This window comes from Coloeus monedula (assembly GCF_965178545.1).
Source record: "Coloeus monedula genome assembly, chromosome: 1".
In the NCBI taxonomy this organism is placed as follows: Eukaryota; Metazoa; Chordata; class Aves; order Passeriformes; family Corvidae; genus Coloeus; species Coloeus monedula.
The window spans coordinates 109,612,763-109,634,095 of record NC_138781.1 but is presented as its reverse complement, the minus strand read 5'-3'; the positions used below and the strand labels follow the sequence as shown (position 1 = coordinate 109,634,095).

The 21,333-nt window shown below is 45.6% G+C and overlaps 1 protein-coding gene across 2 annotated transcripts; it reads left to right on the top strand.

Moving 5' to 3' along the window:
- The first annotated feature begins 3,105 nt into the window (after positions 1 to 3,105).
- TGIF1 (TGFB induced factor homeobox 1) lies at positions 3,106 to 13,296 on the top strand. 2 transcript variants are annotated; one of them, XM_082288351.1, is made up of 3 exons: positions 3,106 to 3,649; positions 10,303 to 10,529; positions 11,861 to 13,296. In XM_082288351.1, the coding sequence occupies exons 1-3, from the start codon at positions 3,634 to 3,636 to the stop codon at positions 12,425 to 12,427; spliced, it is 810 nt and encodes a 269-aa protein (XP_082144477.1). In that variant the 5' UTR covers positions 3,106 to 3,633; the 3' UTR covers positions 12,428 to 13,296. The 2 variants fall into 2 exon arrangements, with proteins under 2 accessions (XP_082144477.1, XP_082144478.1); XM_082288352.1 differs by having other exon boundaries at positions 3,106 to 7,836.
- Positions 13,297 to 21,333: the final 8,037 nt, after the last annotated feature.

Sequence of the window (21,333 nt, the reverse complement as noted above, 5' to 3'; positions counted from 1 at the left end):
AAACATACAACGAGCTGTGCAAGGTATCACGCGTGGCAGTGTGACAGGACAGAAACATGTGCACACCACCACTGAAAACTGATAAACCTATGACATTGGACAATCACAGAGTAATTAAAAATCTAGCCCCTCCAGTTTAATTTCTCTCCCTTTTGGAATCCAGTTTTACAAACACTTACAGCATGTCTGTGCAGATGGGTCCAGACAGAGCTGAACTTGCTCCAGCTAAACCAAGCTGTTCCAACCTGTTGGCACAGACATATCTTGATGCACATGTACACCACTACCTACCCAAGGAGCTGCACAGATGCCAAAGTTGCTCAGTGTGAAGCAGTTTGAACTGCTTGTGAGATACAATTAACAGTGCTGATGCAGCTCCAGCACATTAAGTAACTCTAAAAACACAGCCTCACGAACACACGAAGGGAAAATAAAAACTGCAGAAAGTTACATATTGTCTTCCATACTTTCTACTTCTGCTTGCAAGCAGCAGCCAGTACTTAGACACATGATCATCCTGCAGGCCACCAGGTCATTTGTTATAAAATCAAATTGATCTATCCATTAGACTTGAGCTGAGGCAAATCACCTGCCCTTCTTTTAGGTACAGCCTTGTTTCAGGTGTGTTGAAGCTTTACAGGCAGAGAAAGTTGTGGGGGTTTTCTTCCACTGCACCACTTTCTTGCAAACTTTAACCCACTACCACCTAGAACACGTATCAAGAATTTTCAGGTGGTAAAGGCAGCCAAAACTTGTGGACAAACCTGAGATATTGCCCCAGGCAACAACCTCAACGTGAACTGCACAAACCCACTTTCAGTCTTTCCCATCGGTCCCAGCTATGGGTATACCCCTCCATACTTGCATCCATGGAGTAACTTGTTTCAAAACAATGCCTCTCCACACATTTTCTACCACGGGAGCTAGGAAAGAACACCCACTGGTCCAGTGCCTACTCCTACTAGCTAAAAAGCTGCCACGCAAAGTCGAAATTGATCTTTTCCTAGAAAGGCTGTATCTAAAGCTCTTAAAAAGGAAAAAAAAAAAAGGTAACTTAAGCTCAGTGTGAAAATAAATCTTTATTATTTTTCTCCTTATAAAAATGACCTTGCCAAAGAAGAAGAAAAAAACCCAAACAACTCAAACAAACCTCTAAGAAAAAAAAAAAAAAAAAGAAAGGAGAAAAATAAGGAGAGGGAAGAGCTAGTTTCACAGATTTGCCGGCGGTCCCAAGGACAATGAGCAGGCGTGAGGCGGCTCGGAGAGAGGGAAATCTCTTTGAATCCTTGACGTGTCTTTTGTTAACTTCCCATAATTGCTTTTTTGGCATGACCATTGCCCGGACGCTCGGAACAAGCAGTTCGAAGAGCCAGCCCTCACAGCTGGGAAGCAGAGCTTTTCCACAACAAAAACAAAACAGTAAAGGCCAAAATAAAGCCATACGGCGGCGTGCGCGCACAACCCCCGCCCCTGAGCCACCAGTCCCTCGGGGGCATGGCTCGGGTGAAAACACCGGTCCCGAGCGAGCCTCGTCCTCCCGGGCTGACACCACGCGGGGCAGCAGCACCGAGTTCTCGCACCCCCTGGACTCAGCCGGCGATGCCGCGGCGGGAAGGAGGGGGAAGGCGGCGGGAAGGGCGGGCGGAGGGCACGCGGCCGGCGGGCAATGGCCCGGATTGCGCGGCGCCGGCGGGACCTCGGACCGCACAAGCTCCCGCCTGGCGCGGCGCTGGCCCGCGGCGCCGTCCGCCCGTCAGTCAGTCAGTCAGTCAGTCAGTCAGTCAGTGTGCCGCGCCCGGCCCGCCTCGCTGACCGACAGCCGGACACGCCGCCCAGCAGCCGCTCAAGGGTCACCCATCCTGGAGCGAACCTCCGGCCCCGCAGAGCAGCCGACACTGAGTCCTTGTTAAGTGGCGTGACTCACCAGCTGCCCTCCCCCATCACACATCCCCCGTTCGCGATGTAACAGCTGTTTTATCTCCCGCTGTAATTACGCCACATAAAAATAGTTACAAGGTACTCGGGGAGGGCTTTCTGTTAAAACGCTGTTGCTTCTCTTGTGCAATGAATGCGGATTTGTGCGGATGCCTGCGCCGCCGGGGGGGTGTAGGGTGGTGGGGAGGGAATGATCCCTGCTCTGCCGTAGGAATCCATTATTTCATCAGACGTTTAAGGCGCCTGCTGCTCACCCCCGCGTCTGCCCGGCCGGGAACAGCCCCGCACGTGCCGGTGCGGGAGTGACACAAACACGCTCCCGTGGAATAAATGCACGCCGCACCCGCACGCCTGCTCCGCGGCCAGGCAGCTTCTTTTACTTTCCACGCCGAAACCTTTGCCCGTGACACTTCAGACCGCGGTTGGGTGTTCTGCACTTTTGATTTTTTTTTTTAACCTGGTTTTGTCAGGGAGGCGGGGGGGGGGGGGGGGAGTGCCGGGACCCGCCGCTAAGGCCGCCTGTGCCGGGGGAGACCTCTCCACCCCGTCACGCTCGCAAGGAAGTTGGAGCGAGCTGCTGGCGGGTCCCACGTTTCCCATCCCAAAGGAAAAGAAACTGTTGCTGCTGCAGAGCGTGCTCGCCCGAGAGGGATGAGTCAAGCTGTGAGACTTCTCTCTTTTACAGCTGCGATCATGTGCCGCAGCAAAATCTACCGGGCTGGGGAGGGGGGGAACCGAAGGGGAGAAAAACAACCTTTTACGAACTGATGTAAAAATAACCGCAGAAACGGGGCTCGCCTTCCCCGCGGGGGTGGGTGGGGGGTGTGCGTGGCCAGCACCAGCCAGGCGGGGCTCCTTCAGCACGACAGGGGATGGGGGGGGAACAGCCCCCGCCGACCGGGTCGCTCGGCTGTCGGGAGGGGGGCGCCGGTCTTTGGAAGGCTCCTTTCCTTCCCCTGCCGTACGTACTCTCCTTTCTTCTCCTCTATTCACGCGAAGGAGTGGGTGGTTCGTCCGGCAGCAACAGGAGGAGGCTAGTCAAGGGCAGCTGTCAAAATCTCCCCCCCACCCCCGCCTCTTCCTTCTCCTCCTTCCAGTTTAATGATCAAACGTCTGCCTGGAAGAAAGGCGAGGGAGCGGGAGGCACGGAGAGCTCCCCCCGCCGCTGCTGTTGTGTGTGCATGAGCGAGCGGGTACGGGCGGACACCCCCCCGTTCCGGCCGGTCCCTCCCCTCCCGTCTGACAGAGCCTCAACACCCGGGAGGGGAGGGAGGAGAGAGGAGGAGGAGGCAGCCGCCGCCGCGAGTGCCAGTGCAGCGCACGGTTACTCTCCCGTACTCACTGCGGGGAGGTGGGGGAGGGCGGGCGCTGTGTACCTTTCTCTCCCGTGCATTTCCTCACTTTAACAGGCCGGGGCCAATCGCCAGCAGAAGGGAACAAAGGGAAGGGGGGAGGGAAGCCCACCCCGGCCGCACCAGAAAGCCCCTGGGGAGGCAGAGCCCTGCGGCTCCCGCTGACAGCAGCGCGGCCGCGGACCGGGCGCCTGGCTCCGCGGCGGTGTTTCTTCTTTCTTCATCGACCTTCTCCTCCTCCTCCTCCTCGCCGAGCTTAAAGGGGGAAAGCAGCGTCCGGCGAAGGGAGAAAAACTTGGGTCGGTGCGTGGGGTGTCCGGCGATCGGCTCGGTCCTCGCGATCAAGATGAAAAGTAAAAAAGGTAGTTGTGATGGGGTGCTGGGACAAAGCGGGGTGCCCCGCGCCCCTACCCGGGGTGGAAGGGGGAAGGGGGGGCTGTCGCTAAGCCAGCCGGAGTCCCTTTGCCTTCTCGGCCGTTTTGTCCCCCGTGTGTCCCCCCTCCCCCCCCCCCCCCCCACCCCCTGGCCTGTATCCCGTGGAAGATTGCAGTGGATGCTCTGCTCCCAGACAAAACATGCGGGGCTGTTGTTTGGAGGCGGCCGTCTCTCTGCGCCGCTGGCTCCCTGTCAAAAACATGTCCAGCCGTTTGCCTCGTGTCCTCCGCCAACTTTTGTTCTCGCCCCCTCCGTCGAGCCTCTTCCCCCTGCCCTCCCGTAAAACACTTTTCAACTCTTTTCCACACCGAACCCCACCGTTCCTGCGAGGGGAACGAGGGTGCGGGTGGTTTTCCCAACTTGGGGCGAGGAAAGCGGGGCCGTCCGGCAACTCTTTGTTCGCGGGGACGGCAGCGTGGGGCTAAGGCGTGGGGGGGCATCGGCGGGAGGGCTTCAAACGCCTTCCACGCCCTCGACCGCCTTGTTTTGCTGAAAGTTGAAGCCTTTTCTTCCTTTTATCCCTTAAAACAGGGGAACGAAACAAGAAGTACAAAAGTTTTGACTCAGGGTTAAAAGGAGGGAGACTTCCCCCCCCCGTAACCATAAGGCTGTTGAAGTTTTCTTTGTGTTCACTTCCAAACAGCCAAACTTTACAGTTAGAGGATCGTTACTCATCGCGCTCGTGGTGCTTTAAGTGCCTTTAAATTAGTGCTTGGCCACAAAGACGCGGAGCGTGCTTTCGGATCTAACGCTCCTGCGCTGGCTGGGAAGAAGTTCATAGCAAAGCAGTGTCTGTTCAGTTGCGATTTGCCAGTCGGCGGTGTGGCTGAAGGGTGTTTTGCATTCAAAGACCATTAAATGCTCCGAAGTGGAGGGTTAGAGGGGAGCAGTGCGCATGTTCAGTACTCCAGAGTTGTGCTGTTTTCCCCCTATTATGCATTCCTGCGGCTCTGTAGTAAAGCAGCCTCTCTCATTGTTAATATCCTTGGAGCAATTAATGCATATGTAGTTCGTGAAATCATTGGGCTGTTGCAGACATGGTGTGTGCTAATATGGTTTGTAGCCCTCGTCAGAAGTTTTTTTTGGACATGCCACTCGGCTAAGAGGAGCGCACACAAAGGGAACTGAGCTACAAAGGCGAAGTTTAAAGAGCAGGCAGGGTGGTGTTGAGGAGCGCAGCGTCCTGCGGGAGCGGAGTGGGGCTTGATCCCAGTCACAGCCGGAGCTGCGCGCCGAGCTCAGTCCCTGTGCCCAGAGACAGCAGCAGCGCTAGCTTTTAAATGTTTCAGCCGTCTTAGGTAGGTCGAGAGTCTTCACCCTATTGGGAGCAGTTTGTGGTTTGTTTCCCCCCCCCCCGCCTTTTTTTTTTTTTTTTAATATAGTTTCGCTGAATTAATTTAGCCCAGTTATTTTTAGGACATTCCTATGCTGCCTATTTGCTCAGCAGTGGTGAGCTGGTTTCCTGTCTGCTGTTGCTTCCATTGTTCAGACTTCTCTCCCCGAGGGCAGCGGCTGGTTGGTGAAATACCAAACTCCCTGCACTTTCAACTGTTGTTCTTGCCACCCCCGAAATAAATGTGTGTGGAAAACGCTGACGTAGTTTCTAGGTATGCATGTGTAGGGCTTTGTGTGTGAGAGTGTGTGTGTAAGCTCTGCTTTGAGGATTGCAAATCCTGGGCTGGAACAATGGAAACAATGAAAGGTGACAGGCGGGAGGGAGAACTTTTGAGAGGGGCCATGGGCCTGGGGTTTGCGTGGCACAAATTAAAAGGTGAGGAGACAAAGGCGGAAACTTTTAAAAAGATGTTAGGGCTAGGGTGCCTTTGTTTTAATAAAGGTTGGGCTTGTACTTATTTGTGACCTCCTGGCATTTGAAGCTCTTTCAAGAAGTTTCAAAGAGTGACTTTGTTACAGATTTCTTGCTTGCACTCCTAGAAAAATCGCGTTTAGACGAAAAAAAGTATAGTACAGCCAAGTCGAGTTGCTTTAGAAGTAATAGAGTGCAAGCTGTAAAGTACAGAGGAAAACAAATAGGCTGGTTCCTCAATTATGAAACTCATTCAGAGGAAAGAGGTGGTTTTTTTTATTGGAAATTCCCTTCTGTATCCTTGTAGTTCTTTGCCACTTATGAATAAGTTTAAACTAATTTATTTTTTGTTGTCGTTGTTTTTAAAATTTGCATTATATTTTAGGTTATTTTTGTATGTGTCTCGAGTTTTAAATTTTTTGTCTGTGATGCTGTGTTTTTGTTGTTGGTTAGTTTTGTTGAGGGTTTTTTTGTTTGGTTTTTTTTTTATGCTTTTTTTTAAGCTAGCAGACTGTGGATTTAAACCTCAAGACTCTTCTATAGATAGTTTCATTTACAAATAATAACGTGATAGCAATCACATGGAACCTATTTGGCTTGTTAATGAGCTGATTTAGAACACAGTCTCGCAAAGGCACAGGCATGTGCTCAAGTTTATACATGTGAAGAATCTTACTGAACTTGGTTACAACAGGATCGGGGCCTTAAATAGGAACTGGTTCTGTTTATCAGTGCTCATAAAAAAAAAAAAATCTCACTTAAGAAATTCAGAGAACCCTAAGAGGTGGGAGGTTTTCTTTAAGGTGATTTTTGTCCATCCCCTCTGTGGAGGGCAGAGATTGTTCCTTGTGGTATACTTTGTCCTCTTTTGAATAACAATTGGCTTCTGCCACTTCCTCTGTGAAGCTCTTCCTCGACACAATGGGATAGTTGTTTTTTTTTTTTTTTTTTTTTTGTGCCTTTTTTCCCCCCTCATAGCCTAAATTTTTCATTTGCTTAACTATTTGTCTCAGCCTCTCCAAGTATTTGTCTCCCCTTCAAAGTATTTTAGCACGCCTTTTTAAGCGGCAGTAGTTTGTTTTGAAATCAGCTTTAGTCATCACTGTACTTTTACTCACGTTGTTTCAAGCTGTCAACTAACGGTTGGGTGTTGAGCCTAGACTCCACAGCGTAGGTGTAATCTTCCCTGAGCTGATTATGGGAGGACCTGTAAAGTCTTTGGGCTGTGATACAATGCAACAGTGCAATCAATCATGTATATGACTTCAGCTGGGAAGCCAGGAGGATAAAGTAATTTATAAAGAAGGGATGCTGATCATGTAGTCCTTAGGTCATTAATAGCGTGGACCACTCTTTTAAGTGGTGATGTGGAAGTGAAGGATTGGGATTTTTTGTTGTTTCTCAGACCTCTCTGCAAATGAACTTGTGCTGCTTTAATTTTAGTTCTATAAAAGCAGGAATTTTTTTTGTTTGGATTAAATGTATTTAGAAAGAGACATAAAATAGCCTGGCCCTAGCCTTCTTTTAATACAAAATAAATTAGTAGGTCAGCTGGGGCTACTCATCGTGTCCACAGGCCTTTATTCTGGGTGTAAATAACAGTAAGCCAATGGTCCAGTCATGGAGCGTGGCCAGGAGCCTTTTCAGTTGGGCCCTGTTAAAACAGGAAACCAGCAGCGAATAGGCTGATTACTAACAAGACGGAAAAACAAAGCTGGGTTGTAATCAGCAGGAATGCTTTAATGAAAACAGAGCCTTGACAGCAACAATGTGGCTCCTGCTCTAGTAAAAAATATCAGCTGGGGTAGTGCGAGATTTCTAGCCATGACTTCCTGTTGCTGCTAGCTCTGTGCTGCGCTGGAGAGATCTGCCACGAGTTCAGAGGGCTGATCAGCTATTTAAATGAGCTCATTTAAATGAGCACAAGTCGTACTCTACTGGGTTTCCTGCTTAACCAAAACCTGCTTTGTGTCACTAACTTACTGTGTCAATTAATATGACACACTAAGCCAGTGGGTCAAAGGGCTGGCTCTGCTGGTGACTCATTTCTTGCTAGGTAGGTTACTGTTAGTCAGATGGCAACTTTTACTTTAGCAAAAGATCTTGCTTGAAAAGGGAGAAATGTTTTTATACTGCCGGCTTGCTGACAGTATCTTGTAACTTTTCTTTTTCTTCAGGTGAAAAAAAAAAGCAGCAGTTCTAGGAGAGATTTTGCTGTCAAGTCAGTTTTCTGAAATGCAGAGAGGTGTCCATGGACTCTTTTATAGTTGTGTGGTAGATCCTGGAAAGGTTACCTCCGATTGGGTGGTGCGTATCTGGAGTCGTTTTTGTTATGCCATGTAAATACTGCTTGCAAAGCATTAGACATCTAACTTTTTCATAGGAGTAGTTTCTCCTTCCCTCTTGTTTCCAGCCCTTGCTGTTTGCCTCTCACTCTTTTCCGAGGTCTTGCCTTACTGCCCATTATATTTAAAAACAAACAAAAAACCCAACCCAGTGAAGTGCTGCAACAGTTCTGGTTTCTGACAAACAAGAACAGCGCACTTCAAAACATTGTCTGAATAGCATGGGCTAGTTTTAGCTAGTTTTTAAATTCAATTTAAAAGGGCTGAGCTGCTTTGCAGAGCTGTCCTGTTGTCTGTGCAGGATCTTTGTTTTCAGAAGTGCTCCTCATGGCTCCAGGAGCCCATGGTGCAAGGCATGTTCTCAGGCCAGGTTGCAAGCATAACAGCACTTTCCATGAAGCTATGACAAAGTGGTTTCCTTGGAATAATTTTAAAGCAAACTTTTGACATACTTTCTACATGAATTAAGAAACTGTTTAAATCATTTGGAGTTTATCTTGTGTTGGTTATTTAAATATTGTCCTATTGTTCCTGTTCCATGACTGGATAATTTATGTAGCTAATCATCAGATGAAAAATTTGGTATGTTAGTTTGGTGTTTGTCAGTTACATAAATCAGCAATTGGGAGAATGAAAACAATACCAAGTAAGTTACTGAAGTAACTATGCCAGACAGATTGCAGATTGATCATGCTGTTGGGAATGCTTGTGTATCAAAACTGCATTTCAAATTGGATAACTTAAACTAAGGATGTTCGAGCTATTCATAAAAGGGGAAGGAAAGAATAATTTACCATGTCAGCTTTGGCTGAAGTTTGGAAGTGTGAGGAAAGGTCCTTCTCTGTTTCTCTCCCTACCCTCCTGCCAAGTATTAAGGAAAACTTGCACAGACATACCTTCTATCTTTCTTTGTGTGGTGGTGGAGGCTTTGGTGGTTGGTTGGTTATTTTAAAGGGCTTTACTTCCTTCTGTGCCTTTACTTATGGATATAACATAGTTTTATATAGTTTAGTATTTTCACAGGTACACTTCTTGTCATTTAGGGCTTACTTTGTTTCCTTAAATAGAATTTTTAAATTATGGGTGGTTGCCCACATAAAATTTTACTTTTGACATTTAGTTGGCTTTTACTATCAAGGTTTTTAGTTTTGATGTTAAGAATGAGAAAGTTTCTTCCTTTCCACTCCCTCACCCAGCTGATCTAAGTTCAAAAGACAAAAAGATTAGGGGCTTGTTTTCCTTCTAGTATAGTTTATAAAACTGCTTCTGAAAGCCAGTGTGAGTGCACTTGAAATGACTATTAATTTGTACAAGCTGAACATGGGTAGTATCTTATTTGGACTTGTATACAGCTTGTAAGATTCCTAAAATTCCTGGTGAGTTTAACCTGGTGAGTACTTAAAAGCATGGTTTTCTTTGTGTTTTACAGAACTAGTGACTTGTGTATCCTACCAAAGGAGTAGAATTGTAGTCTTCCTAACTATTGAGTACTTGCTCGTTTGTTTGATTTACCTACCTACATAGCTTCATGTTACTAGTAGTGTGGTATAGATATATAAAGGGATAGTCAGATTTTGAAATCTGTTCCTTCCTTTGTGTTGGAGGGCAAAGGTATGCAGTTAACTTGTACATTTGGAGCCCTTATAATAAGCATAGCACAGAACACATGTTTCTTTGGATAAAAATATGAGATGAAAACCATGAAGTTGAAAAAACAGGATAAAAACTGGAACATTTAAATGATCACAGTTCTTTGATACACAATGCAATTAAATGAGAGTCCATTTCCTGATAAACCGGTGGACTCTTAGGCACCTGATTCTTCCCTCTTTCTGCACTTTCTTTTCCTTCGTAAGTGAAAATCTCCTTAGGGGTGGGGGCAAACAGTTTTTCCCTTTCTTCTTTCCTTCTTCCATTCATTTTTCTTAATAGATATAATTAGTCATTTCAAAATCTACAACCTGTCCCTCCCAGTAGGAAAGAATTCAGCATGTTAAGAAGTAATTAAATAACTTATTGCTTGCGTTAGGTGTTTTAAGTTCTTGCTTATTGACCTTTTTGCCCAGCCACTGGATAGTTATCCTTGAAAAAAGCGCTGGATGCATACCATAGCAAGCAAACTTGGACAATATTCTCATTAGATAGAAGCTATCTGATAACGTGCAGCAGATAAAAGGTTGCCAGGGGAACAAGAAAACGAAGGTTTGCAGAGAAGAATTCTTTTAGGAACGGATCATTGGTGCTACTTTTTGTTCAGCTGACAGAAAAGCTGCAGCATGACAAGTTAACGCTGCAGGACGAACCTCCTGTTCAAGAGGCTGTAACAGTAAAGACAGTTAATGTGATATAAAATGTCTGTGCCGTACAGTGCTGGAGCCGAGTAGTTTATGGATTTAGGAGGCTGATTGTTCTTGTCTTACAATTGTAGGTGTAGTTGCAATATCAGGCAGTGAAACGGAGGATGATGACACTATGGATGTTCCACTGGATCTTTCCTCATCTGCTGGCTCAAGCAAACGGCGGAGACGTGGCAACCTGCCCAAGGAATCTGTGCAGATTCTTCGGGACTGGCTCTATGAGCACCGATACAATGCTTATCCTTCAGAGCAAGAAAAAGCGCTGTTATCCCGACAAACACACCTTTCCACACTACAGGTATTTAAAAAGTCGTTCTCCCTTCTAAAGGAGCCGTTCTCTGTTTTGATTCACCTGTGGTCTAGTCATGGATACAAATGTTTACACTGCATGTGAGATTTCCTTTTTTATTGCTCCTCTCTTGCTGATGGCACTTGTAAGGAGAGATAGAGATTGATGATGTGTTACAATGATCTTTGTTTATTGGGAATAAAATTATTTTTCTGGGAGAACAGACAGTCACAAATCGGAGTATGCATGCTAATTTTTTGCAGAATCGTGCCCCAAAAGACATAAAGTGTCTGTACAAGGTAATTTATTGTGAGAAGAATGTATTTATTTTTCAACAGAGATTTTATGGTGATAGATGCACAACTTAACATGTAATTCTTCACTTCTAAAATCAGCAGCTTGAGGCTCATTCCAGTAGAACATGCACATATATAATTATATGTATGATCACTGCCATTAAGATCAGTGGAACAACCTATATGGGATAGAGCTACTCAAGGGTGTTAGTACAGGTATGGTGAAGCTTTTGTGTGATTAGTTTGGATTCTCATCCTGGGATACCACTGGCATCTGTGAGGTCCCTTGGATGCATCATTCTCATCTTCTGTCATCATCTTTGGTATAATAGCTTTTGACCGTTGCTGCTTCCCGTGTTGTTGGAAGGTGGCTGCATGAGAATTTGGGTAAACCAGGGTTTGGTTTTGGGAGCTGCTAAATAGGGAGCGCTCCTGTTGACTCCTGGGCTTTATTTTTCCATATTAATTCATTACTGCAAATTTCATAATTGGCTATAAAGTAAAATTTTCTCAATGCAATTTCATCAAGAAAACTTCCTTTAGGTAGTAAACAGAAAAAAGACGTTAAACTATAAACTATCTTGTATCGCCCAGGAAACTGGTTGATATTTAAACAAGGACAAACTTAAATGAGGTAATTCATGTTATGTCTGTCGACACAGTCAGTTGAACAAGGAAAATCAGTAACTATTTGTGGGAGGAGTGGCTCTCTTCAGAGAGAAAAGGTTTTCCTGTTGTTAATTAACCTAAGCTAGGGAACAATAGCCAATAGGTTAATGTGTGTGCACAGAGTTAAAAGCTAAACCCCTAGTTTGGACTTCAGATGTCCCGGGGCTTTCTGTAACAGGAGCAGGGAGTTGGTGCTAGAGCACCGGGACAAGGGAAGGGCCTTTGCCAGGCGTGTCAGAACTTGTCAGTAGGTCTCTATTTTGTTATGCAGTGAGGGAAACTGCTTGGAGGGATTCATTAATCTAGCCATCCGCTCTAGTGACACATAGTTGGGAATGAATGAAGGTATAAATTAAGATGTCATTGTGTTCCCAGGTCTGCAACTGGTTTATCAATGCACGCCGCAGGCTGTTACCTGACATGCTGAGGAAGGATGGCAAAGACCCAAATCAGTTCACTATCTCGCGGCGAGGGACCAAGCTTCCCGAGGGTGGCCTGGTGGAGTCTGCCATCAGCACAAAGAACTACATTCCCTTGCTGGAGGAGACTGCCTTCCTTCCCGCTGCCGCACCGCTTGGCAAGACTGTGTCCTCTTCCAAGCCGGCTTCCCCGGGATCAGTCCTGGCTCGGCCGTCGGTGATTTGCCACACGACTGTGACTGCGTTGAAAGACGCCCCTTTCCACTTTTGCCAGCCAGCTGATGTAGGCCAGACCACGGACCTGCAGCAGCCCCCGGCTGGTGGCTTCACAGATAACGCCCTCTCCTGCCATGAGGACGCATCTAAACTGGGACCTGGTGCAAACACACAAAGTGGGCTCTTTAACACTCCTCCTCCAACACCACCAGACCTTAACCAGGATTTTAGTGGATTTCAGCTACTGGTGGATGTTGCACTCAAAAGGGCGGCAGAGATGGAGTTGCAGGCGAAACTTATGGCCTAAATCCCCTTCCTTCTCCTTCCCCGTTTTGTTTTACCAGGCAGGGATCTAACAGCTGTGTGGTTATTGTCACCCACACGATATCAAAAGACTTCACTGCATTATTATTATTTTTTTTTTTTATTAATCTTATTTGCACAAGGGGATTGCTGAAATGAAGCTTCCTGTCACTGAGATGGTCTTCAGTGGAATACGGTCATTCCAAGAATTATAAACTTAAAGCTACTGTAGAAAGAAAGGATTGTGTGTTTTGTTGGGGTTTTTTTTAATGTTTTCTTTGTAGATTTTTCATAATGTGAGATGTTTCCCAAGATCATGTGATTTGTTTTGTTTCTTTCAGACTGTGCAATATCTAGTAATGATATAGAGTCTTCTTATCATTCCCATGTGGAACGGAATATACCAACACGCTGTCTAAATTTTCAATTTTTTTAACAATACAAACTTTGGATGATCATGCTTTTTTCCCATAATATAATAAAATATTTTCTTTAAAAGCGATGCATACAGAGTATTTTGTTGAATGCAAGCTTTGCAAAAAACACCAATTACCCTTGAAATAAATCGAAGTGAGAAATATTTTCGAGCTCACACTGACTTTGGTCAGTTTAGAGAGCTATGCTAGCAGTTGTTGTTAACCAGATGTTTAAAAGAATGCTGAAAAGTGGGCCAGAAGTTACCTGATTGTGTTCTGCTATGGTGAAATTTTTTTGAGGGGCCAAGAGGAGCTATGTAGGCAACTCTGACTAAATTTCAGAGGAAAACCTTGGGCCCCTCTAAGAGTTCCAGCTTTTGGCTCCTTGAAATATTTTAGGGCTGGGAAATGTGATGGCCCATGGGGAAGATCTGAAGATAAAAGGAAGAGGCCACAAGAGGGGCTGGGACAAGTGTTCTTTGCAGATCTTTGTGATGCAGCTCCTAGACATGACTGGTGACAAATTTTGACGGGGGAGGGCATGGGCTTCTACCCTTACTTGGACTAGCAGTGACAAGGTTTTTCCTCAGTAATTCTAGTAGACTGAAATAAAGTAGGCTGTATTGCATTGAAATCTGAGTTCTGGGAGCCAGATCTTTGTGAGATACTTTAACAGGTGGTTGGCTAAGATTTAGAAGAGATCCCTGTTGTATTGGGGTGTATTTTTGCCAGCAGAATCTAAGTTACCTTTCAGAAAAGGACTTTGCTATCAAAATGACTTATTACTGAAAAATGTGAAGACTTGCAGCTCACATTTCAACTTACTTGAATGTCAGTCGCCCACCCTTATCCTTCCAACAACAGTGAAATAAGAGACCTCCAGGGTAAAAAATTGGTTCCGGCTAATCCTTAAAAACAAACCAGTTGTCTGTTTGGGATGTTGGGGGAGGGCTTTGAGAGCAGGAGAGTTGGTGAATTTAAGGATATCATTATGAGTAGAAAGAAGACTGCAATATTCCGACCACTCTGTGTATGCGTTCTGTTTTCTGTGGCCTTTATTGTTTTCTAGTGTCAGAAATACTCTCTTTGTTCTCTGGAGTACTCTTTTGAATTATTTTGAACTTCTGCCTTTCTTGAACATTCATGTTTAAAATCAAAATGGCAAACAGCAAACACTGGCTTAGTTATGACTGGATCAGCTTTGTTAACACAGTTATCCTAATATACTGTATGAATATTGAATTATTTTTTAAAATACTTTGAAAATAAAGCTGGAAAATAATTTTGAACATAGAGATGGCTGTATACTCTGTCTTTAAGGAATTGCAGGTGAGTACAGAAGAGCTTTGTGTAGTGTCTCTGGACACACTGTACTTGATACTTCTGAGCTATTTTTCCTGGGATACCTGTGTATGTATTATTTGGTTAGGCTTTTTTAATGACTAATTGTAAAAGAGAAGTGTACTTTTTTGTAACTGTGAGGTTCATGTTGAGGGAAAAGTTGGTTAATAGATATGGTTTTGTGGAGTAGGTGATTTATCTTAAGGGGTGCTACACACCCAAAGTGGAGTGTCATCTTTGATAAAGCTTTGGAAGATGCCTTGTCCTTTCCTGTTCTTGCAGGAAGGAATGTTCTTGCAACACTCCTTACCCCCATGCTTCAAGCACTGATGAAAGAAAAACAGCCTCACAAATATGTTTACATTGTTTGATTTGAGTTGCTCGACACTTTCCTCTTTTGTTTTCTTTTTTCAAAGTAGTTTGTTGGTGTTCTGTGGGGTGAAGAAAAAGTAGGGCACTCAGATCATTAAAGGGCATTTTCAGAGATTTTTACTCTTCATTACTTTGCTCTTTAAAATAAAAAATGTCAGCAAGTTTAGAAAGAAAAAACTTTGCTGGTTGAGCTGACCAGTTCTGTAATTTCACTATAGCAGCTGCAGTACTGAAAATGAAAATAGAATGCAGAAGAAAGCTGTTGCTATTCAGATTAACAGTTTTCATTGAAAGTAAAAGCCTGTGGTCTTTCTGCTGTTTTCATTTACCATTATGCCACACAAAGTGGCATTAGTGTAAATGACCACCAAAGTCCTGCCTGTGTGATGAGCACTGCATTTCCATTTTGCTGACTGACTTACCCCGGGAGCTTCACTGGTGACCACTTTTGCTTGAAGCCAATTATATACTTCTTAAATTATTACTTGTGTTAAGGTTACACTAGAAGTTTGGCTGTAGTCGTAAGTCAAACGCCTGTGGCTGAGTAGCACCTGACACCACACCATGTAAAAGCTTTTCCCTACCCTGAGGTGTTTAACTTAGAGGAAGAAAATGACTCATATTGCGTACCCACTAAAATGTCTCAAAAGGGAGTTTCTGCTTTCCTCTAATCTAGCACTGATAGTTTTGGTGCAGGCTTCTGAAGTTCACCTAAATCTATTCTGAGCATAAACCTGAAGTAATTTTAGATAAAGTTATCAAAGGTAGGTAGATGTAGGGCAGTGGGTGGAGCTAGGATCCAGAACTGAGTAGGAGTCCTAGTAACAAACCAAAGCCTTCACGTGCTGGTCACACATCCCTGGTGAAGTAAACAAAAAATTTTGTTTGTGAAACTTGTTTTGCCATGAAAAGAAAAAAAAAAAGAAAATGAGACAGCATGGGTGGTTTTGCTGTTCTTGCAGCAGTGATAAACCTACTTGCGAAGCAGTTTTGTAAAAAGCCAACCTCTGACTGAAAACACACACTACTTTGGCTACTCCAAAGCTGAAGGGAAGGCACTGCCATGTGTTATTGGAGACCGTGTGGCCAGCCAGGGCGTCAGCGAGCTAAGAGGTATGACAAATTCATGCCAGGGAAAACAGCTCACACACAGGCTTCGTCAACCTTGTTTTCATGGCTTTTGTGTCTTGTAAACAAGTTGTGGCAGCTGCATGTGATAAATCTCTGCGCCAAGCAAAAATAATTACAATAGGGAGGGAATCTTGAGCCTGGCGTCGCTGCCTGCGTGCATGGAGGGGGTGGTGTCTCGCTGCCTGTTGTGGAGGGGGGCTTGTGGTAACCCACATGTCTCCCAGCTTGTGCCATGAGGTCAGCGTGCATGGCTGTAAAACCGTTGGAGCTGCAACAGCTGGCCTCGTGCTATGGGGGAGGGAATGGGGCAAGGAGAGCTGGAAGCTGGGCTAACTTGCATGGCTGCACCCTTCCGGGCGATGCTGGTTCTGCTAACCGTGGGATCCTGCTGCCCAGGCAGAGCAGGGGCATGTGGTAACTTCACTGGAAAAGGGGAAGCAGGAGAAAGTAAGCAGCAACCAGGGAGGGACAGTGTGTGTGGTGGGGAATAATCAGTTTTCCCCTTGGAGATGAGGTAAGGCTGCAGCGGGAAGCCCAGCCCACAGAAGGTGCAGCGCAGCTGGGAGTCCAGGTGCACCATGACCCTGTTTAGTGTCACTTTTACACCTATGGTATTCAGGCCACTTGCAGTTAACTGTGTCCTGCCTGTCAAAGTCTCTTTTCATTTGCCATTTTTCTTGCAGCGCTTATGCAGGTTTTTTTAAGAACCCTTGGAGTACTTTGTACTTCTCTTTAAAAGTGATTTAGTGGTTTTTTTTCCCTTTCTCTACTTGGCATCTTGCAATTGTCAACTTCCCGCCTGGCTTTTTCCCAGTAGGGATTACTGGCACAAATACAGCTCATGTTCACTTTTCAGGACATTACTTGTTTTAAGTCTCCTGTTCATCAACTGCTGGCGTTGTTACGTCTCTATCCTGTTTCACTGGTTCAGCGGGTTCTTCTCCCATGAGTTCCAGTGTTCAGACTGCAGGAGAAGAGATTAGATTAGCCACTCACTCTAGCAAAATGTCACTTAGAGCTGTTGCTGTTCCAGACATGATAATTGCACCCATGTGTGCTGTATGCGGTTCAGTGTCTATTCCAGTCCCTGTCACGACAATGAGTGCCTGCAGTTCTGCACACACAGAAAATCACATAAACCTGTGCTAGCTACACTACAAAGTAAAAACTCAGGCTGCTTTCTCCATCTACATTTTGCATGCACTCCTACTGACAGCTCAAAGCCATTTTGCTCACCCTTCCCTTTGAAAGTGGCTTTACTTGCCTTTAGACTCCTTTTTCTTTCGGAAGATGAGGCGTGAGGTACGGGACTACAACTGGCAGGAATCTCAAGTCCTGCTACACAGATTTGCAGAGCAGGCAGGCTTTCTCCAACAGGCCGACTTCACAGCTCTTTGTAGCGCTGCAGTGCTGCTTCATTGTGCAACATGAATCACAGTCCCTGAAGCTGACGCAGCCATGAATAAGTTGCATCTGTCTTCCAGCTAATCTGTGTCCCACTGGATAGCAGGGTTTCTGCCAAATTCCATGTGTTTCTACTGACAAACAAGGTGTTGATCTTTCAGCTGTTTACACAATGTGTAATAAACCTGTAAAAACGCACAGAGGTAGCAGTGCTTTGAATTGGTTCACTGGAGGGATGAAGGGGGGGGTTGGGCACAGGTGGCAGATTGTGAGTTGAATGAGAGCAGCTGACAGCCATCTAACCCTCTCTATTCTTGAACAGATTCTCTGGGACCACAGACCAGGGCTGTGGCTGCTTTCTTTAGTTACAGCCTATGCAGTGTCTGCCTTGGGCACCCAGCCCTATCTCTAGTTGTGTAACAACATGACCCTCTCAGAGTGAAGAACCCTTGTCTGGGCATATATAAACCCTGCATGTGGTTTTTGTTATGAGTCTTTCATCACATCATTTAGCTGATGATGAAGATGATTGACCTGACTACGACGAGTGTGGGTCAGTCCCAGAGCTGTGGGTTTTGCGCTAGGTATATCTATGTTTGCATGGCTTCTCGGAGTCTTTCCATCCCTGCAGTGTTGCCACACTGATGGGGAAATAATGCCCTGGAGCTCCTCCATCAGTGACATTTCACAAGTTGGCAGGACTCACCTTCTTTTTGGGAATACTCATTTTTATATGTAGTAGTACAGAAACAATTCTCAACTGTGAGGCCATTAGTTTTATTAGTATGGTATTCAGTAAGTATACAGAGAATGTTTGATCCTGCCTCTGAAGTCCCTACAGCCTGATAGCTCTGTGGGAAATCATGTGTCACACACTCCATACTTGTTTCTGCTTCCTCCCCAAAACTAAACAGTTAGGGCCTGAGTGGCTTCCATTAGGGATAAATTATTTGGTTTCTTTAACTGGTGCATCCTATCTAGTTTTAGCATAAACCAAGTGTTCTTCCCTATCTCAACTTTTCCTCTGATGTTCTAGCTCATTTGCAGGAGCAAAATTGTTTTTTTGTTGATTGGCAAATAGATTTTAGTGCTTCGGTGGAGGCTTTTGGCCTTTAGAAGCCTGTCCTCTAGAAGCTGTTGATGGAGAAGACAGTCTTGATCATAATTTGCCATCAGCTTGTAGAGTTTATCAAAACACAATTTGTGTGTATATATTTATATCTATGCCCTATCTATATATACATGAAAGGATACTATACATGTATTGGTCCTGGTATTTATATTAAAGAAATAAACAATATCACTTGACCAATGTGAGAAGAATGTGATGTCCCCTGGCTTGCTTTTATGAATTTGTCTTGGAAATTGTTCTGGATAGCAGACACATAACTGATAGTAAGGATCACTAGAGTTTTGTAATTTTCCTGAGTAAGCATTCAGCTGTTTTGCCAGAGCTTGTAATTTCACTTCCTTTTCTAGTCTGGAATGTTCTGATTGCTTGACCTTATATCCAATGTTTTATTTTGTTTTCCATTGTACTTCTAGTCTGATTCCTTGTTTGAACTCTCCCTCTATCATTTCTCTCCCTGTTTGAGACTGCTTACACAATATCATGCATAGTCCATTAAACCAGGTTAGAGATATTTTGACTAGTTTTGTACGGTTTTGAAAGGCATCTGATCTCCGCTACTTCACTACACTAACCACAACAGCAAATCTTGCTCTGATGCAAACAGATCAACTTCAGTTCATGAGAGAAAGCACATTTTCCCTGTGTAGATAGCTCAGCTTTTTTCTAACTTCTGCTTTCTTTGTTGTGACAGGGGTAAGCCAAAGAGAAAAGCAATTAATAATAAAATCCAATGGGCATTTTCAAAAATGGAAGGATTATTTTTAGTTTTGAGTGGCTGGTGTTGCTAGTTTCAGCGTGCTTTCAGAGTCCTGGCTCTTCTGCCATGAGCCTTCTCCTGGTGAGGTGTGAAGCAGACATTCCTCTGCCAACCTGAACTAAAAGGTTAGTTTAGGTTATTGTATTAAACCCTGCTTAGGCAGTTGCTTCATTCTTCATGTTAAATTCAGCTGGCTTGTGTTCAGCCAAGGTATTTCCAGTGATGTGCTGCCAGCTTTCTCCAAAGGCCTCCTCAGAAGTCTTTCTTCCTTAGCTGGTGGTACATGGAAAACACCTCCTGTAAATATCTTGGTTTAGTGTATAGATTTGCATCTGCAAAGCACATACTCTCTGTTGTAAAGCAATCAGTCCCTCCGCCTCCCTTCCCCTACCAAACATACCTTGACCCCTGCTACTGTGTCCACGACACCTGGGGCAGAGGGGAATGTCCCAGTCACCCTCTGAAGGGAGAGTGACACCCCTTACCATCTCCTTGGACCCTAGGAGAAGGTGATGGGAATGCAGACATTCAGGTCTCCCCATGGGAGAGTTCACACTTGGTCCTGCAGCACCTTACTCCTTCACCTGCATGTGATCACGGAGTGCTGGTGGTCTTGGGGAGGGCAGCATGTGAAGCCCAGCTGAAGAGCAGCACTCTCTGAGTTTCCTCTGATGTGGCAGTGTGAGTTTAAATAAGCAGAAGGCATGGAAGGAGGTATGGGGGGCTGCAGCAATTTCTCTCATATTTACACTGATAAGCAAGAGGTATTTCCGCTGTGAAAATTTTAATTTCCTTTGCTTTTGAAATGCAGTGATGCAGAAGCTCAGGTTTCCTTCCACGGGGTCAGAAGAGCAAGGAGGGCTGCATGGACCAGCTGATGCCTGTGTTGCCCAGACTCTCCCCATCTGGCAGAAATGACTCATCTGTGGCATGACCCAGCCGCTCCGTGAGGCCTGTTGAGCTCAGGGGGAGTTTGACTTCAGATCCACTATTTCCTTGAAGATTTGCCTTTAGTCCTTGCCTTACCCCAGCCCTCATCTGCATTTGCCGTCCAGCCTGGGCTGAAGTGGGCTGCCCCAGATGCCTGCCTTCCCGGCGCCGGTGGTTCCCTTGTTTTAGGGTGTGGGGAGCTGCCATTCAGAGCTGAAACTGCTCCCTCTACCTAGGGCTCATTACATGCCGCTTCCTCTCCTGCTGCCAGGGGCCTGGACAGAGAGCAGGGAAATCACATGCAAGGCGCTTGTAAAACCCTCAGCCCTGTCTGCCACTGAAGGAAGAACTGGCTGAGCCTCCCTCTCTGCAGGATGGACTTCCTGCCCTAGGAAATCCCCTGCTGTAAGGCAGCCCAGGAGATCCACCTTGGGGATCTGAAACTGCAGCCAGTCAGCACAGGCTGGGTACAGAATGAGAGCTATGGGTTTTTAGAAAACCCTAATAAAACATTTTGATTATACATAAGAAAAAACACAAGTGATCCCGCCTGCTCCTCAGCTCTGTGGTTTGCCTAAACTTACTTCCCTGGGATACGCTGGAGTTTGATCTTTGAGAAATGATACCTAAAAAGCCCACATGTAAAAACTTAACTGTTCCAGCATTAGGATCATAATTTGCCTTTGATCCTGTAAATTGTTGAACCACAACCCCAGTCGTTGCCCAAGGACTGCAGGAAATGTGCACAGGGTTATGCAAATCTCTAGGAGAGGGAATGTTTTGCAGGGGTGGGGGGAAGATGGCTCTTGCCGCAACTGTCAGTCTCTGGATTGCAGCTGAATAGTTTGGCAGTCCCCGCGCTGTCCCGTGTCACCCCACTGCCAGTTCCCACGGCTCCTACCCCTCTCTGCTCACCGTCCAGTTGTGCAAGTCTGGAGCGGCGAGCTTTTTTCAGATCTCCCCCTGTGTGCGCTGGTGGCATTTACAGGCAGAGTCTGCAAGCTCGGTCCTTCGTCTGCATTTTTCTCCAAACCACCACTGCGAGTGCAGTGTTCATGTTTTGCCTCTAAATCCCCAAGACTTTTGCCGGCTGGGGATATTTGCATGGGTGGATCAATCTGATGGTAAGACACAAAACAATTTCTTTGGGAACCTTGAGGGGAGCTAAGCCTGCACTAGACCCCAACCAAGGCAGGACAACAGCAGCAACACAGCAGGGACATGGCTAGCAGATGGGGAGCTGTCAGGCAGGACTTCAATTTTGTGTAAAATGTGAATTTTCCTCTTTCCCAGATTTGCAGAGGAATACTCAAACCCTTGTAAAGAGGAAGGTTTGGTGTAGTGTGGAAGTGCATCCATCATCAACACCACATTCAAAACAAGAGTGCTTGACATCCTAACCATGGCTCAGGGTAACAGATCCTGAT

Excerpts from the sequence above, each read along its gene's own strand:
- TGIF1 (XM_082288351.1), top strand. Across the intron at positions 10,530-11,860 it reads CACACCTTTCCACACTACAG|GTCTGCAACTGGTTTATCAA; the intron begins GTATTTAAAAAG and ends TTGTGTTCCCAG.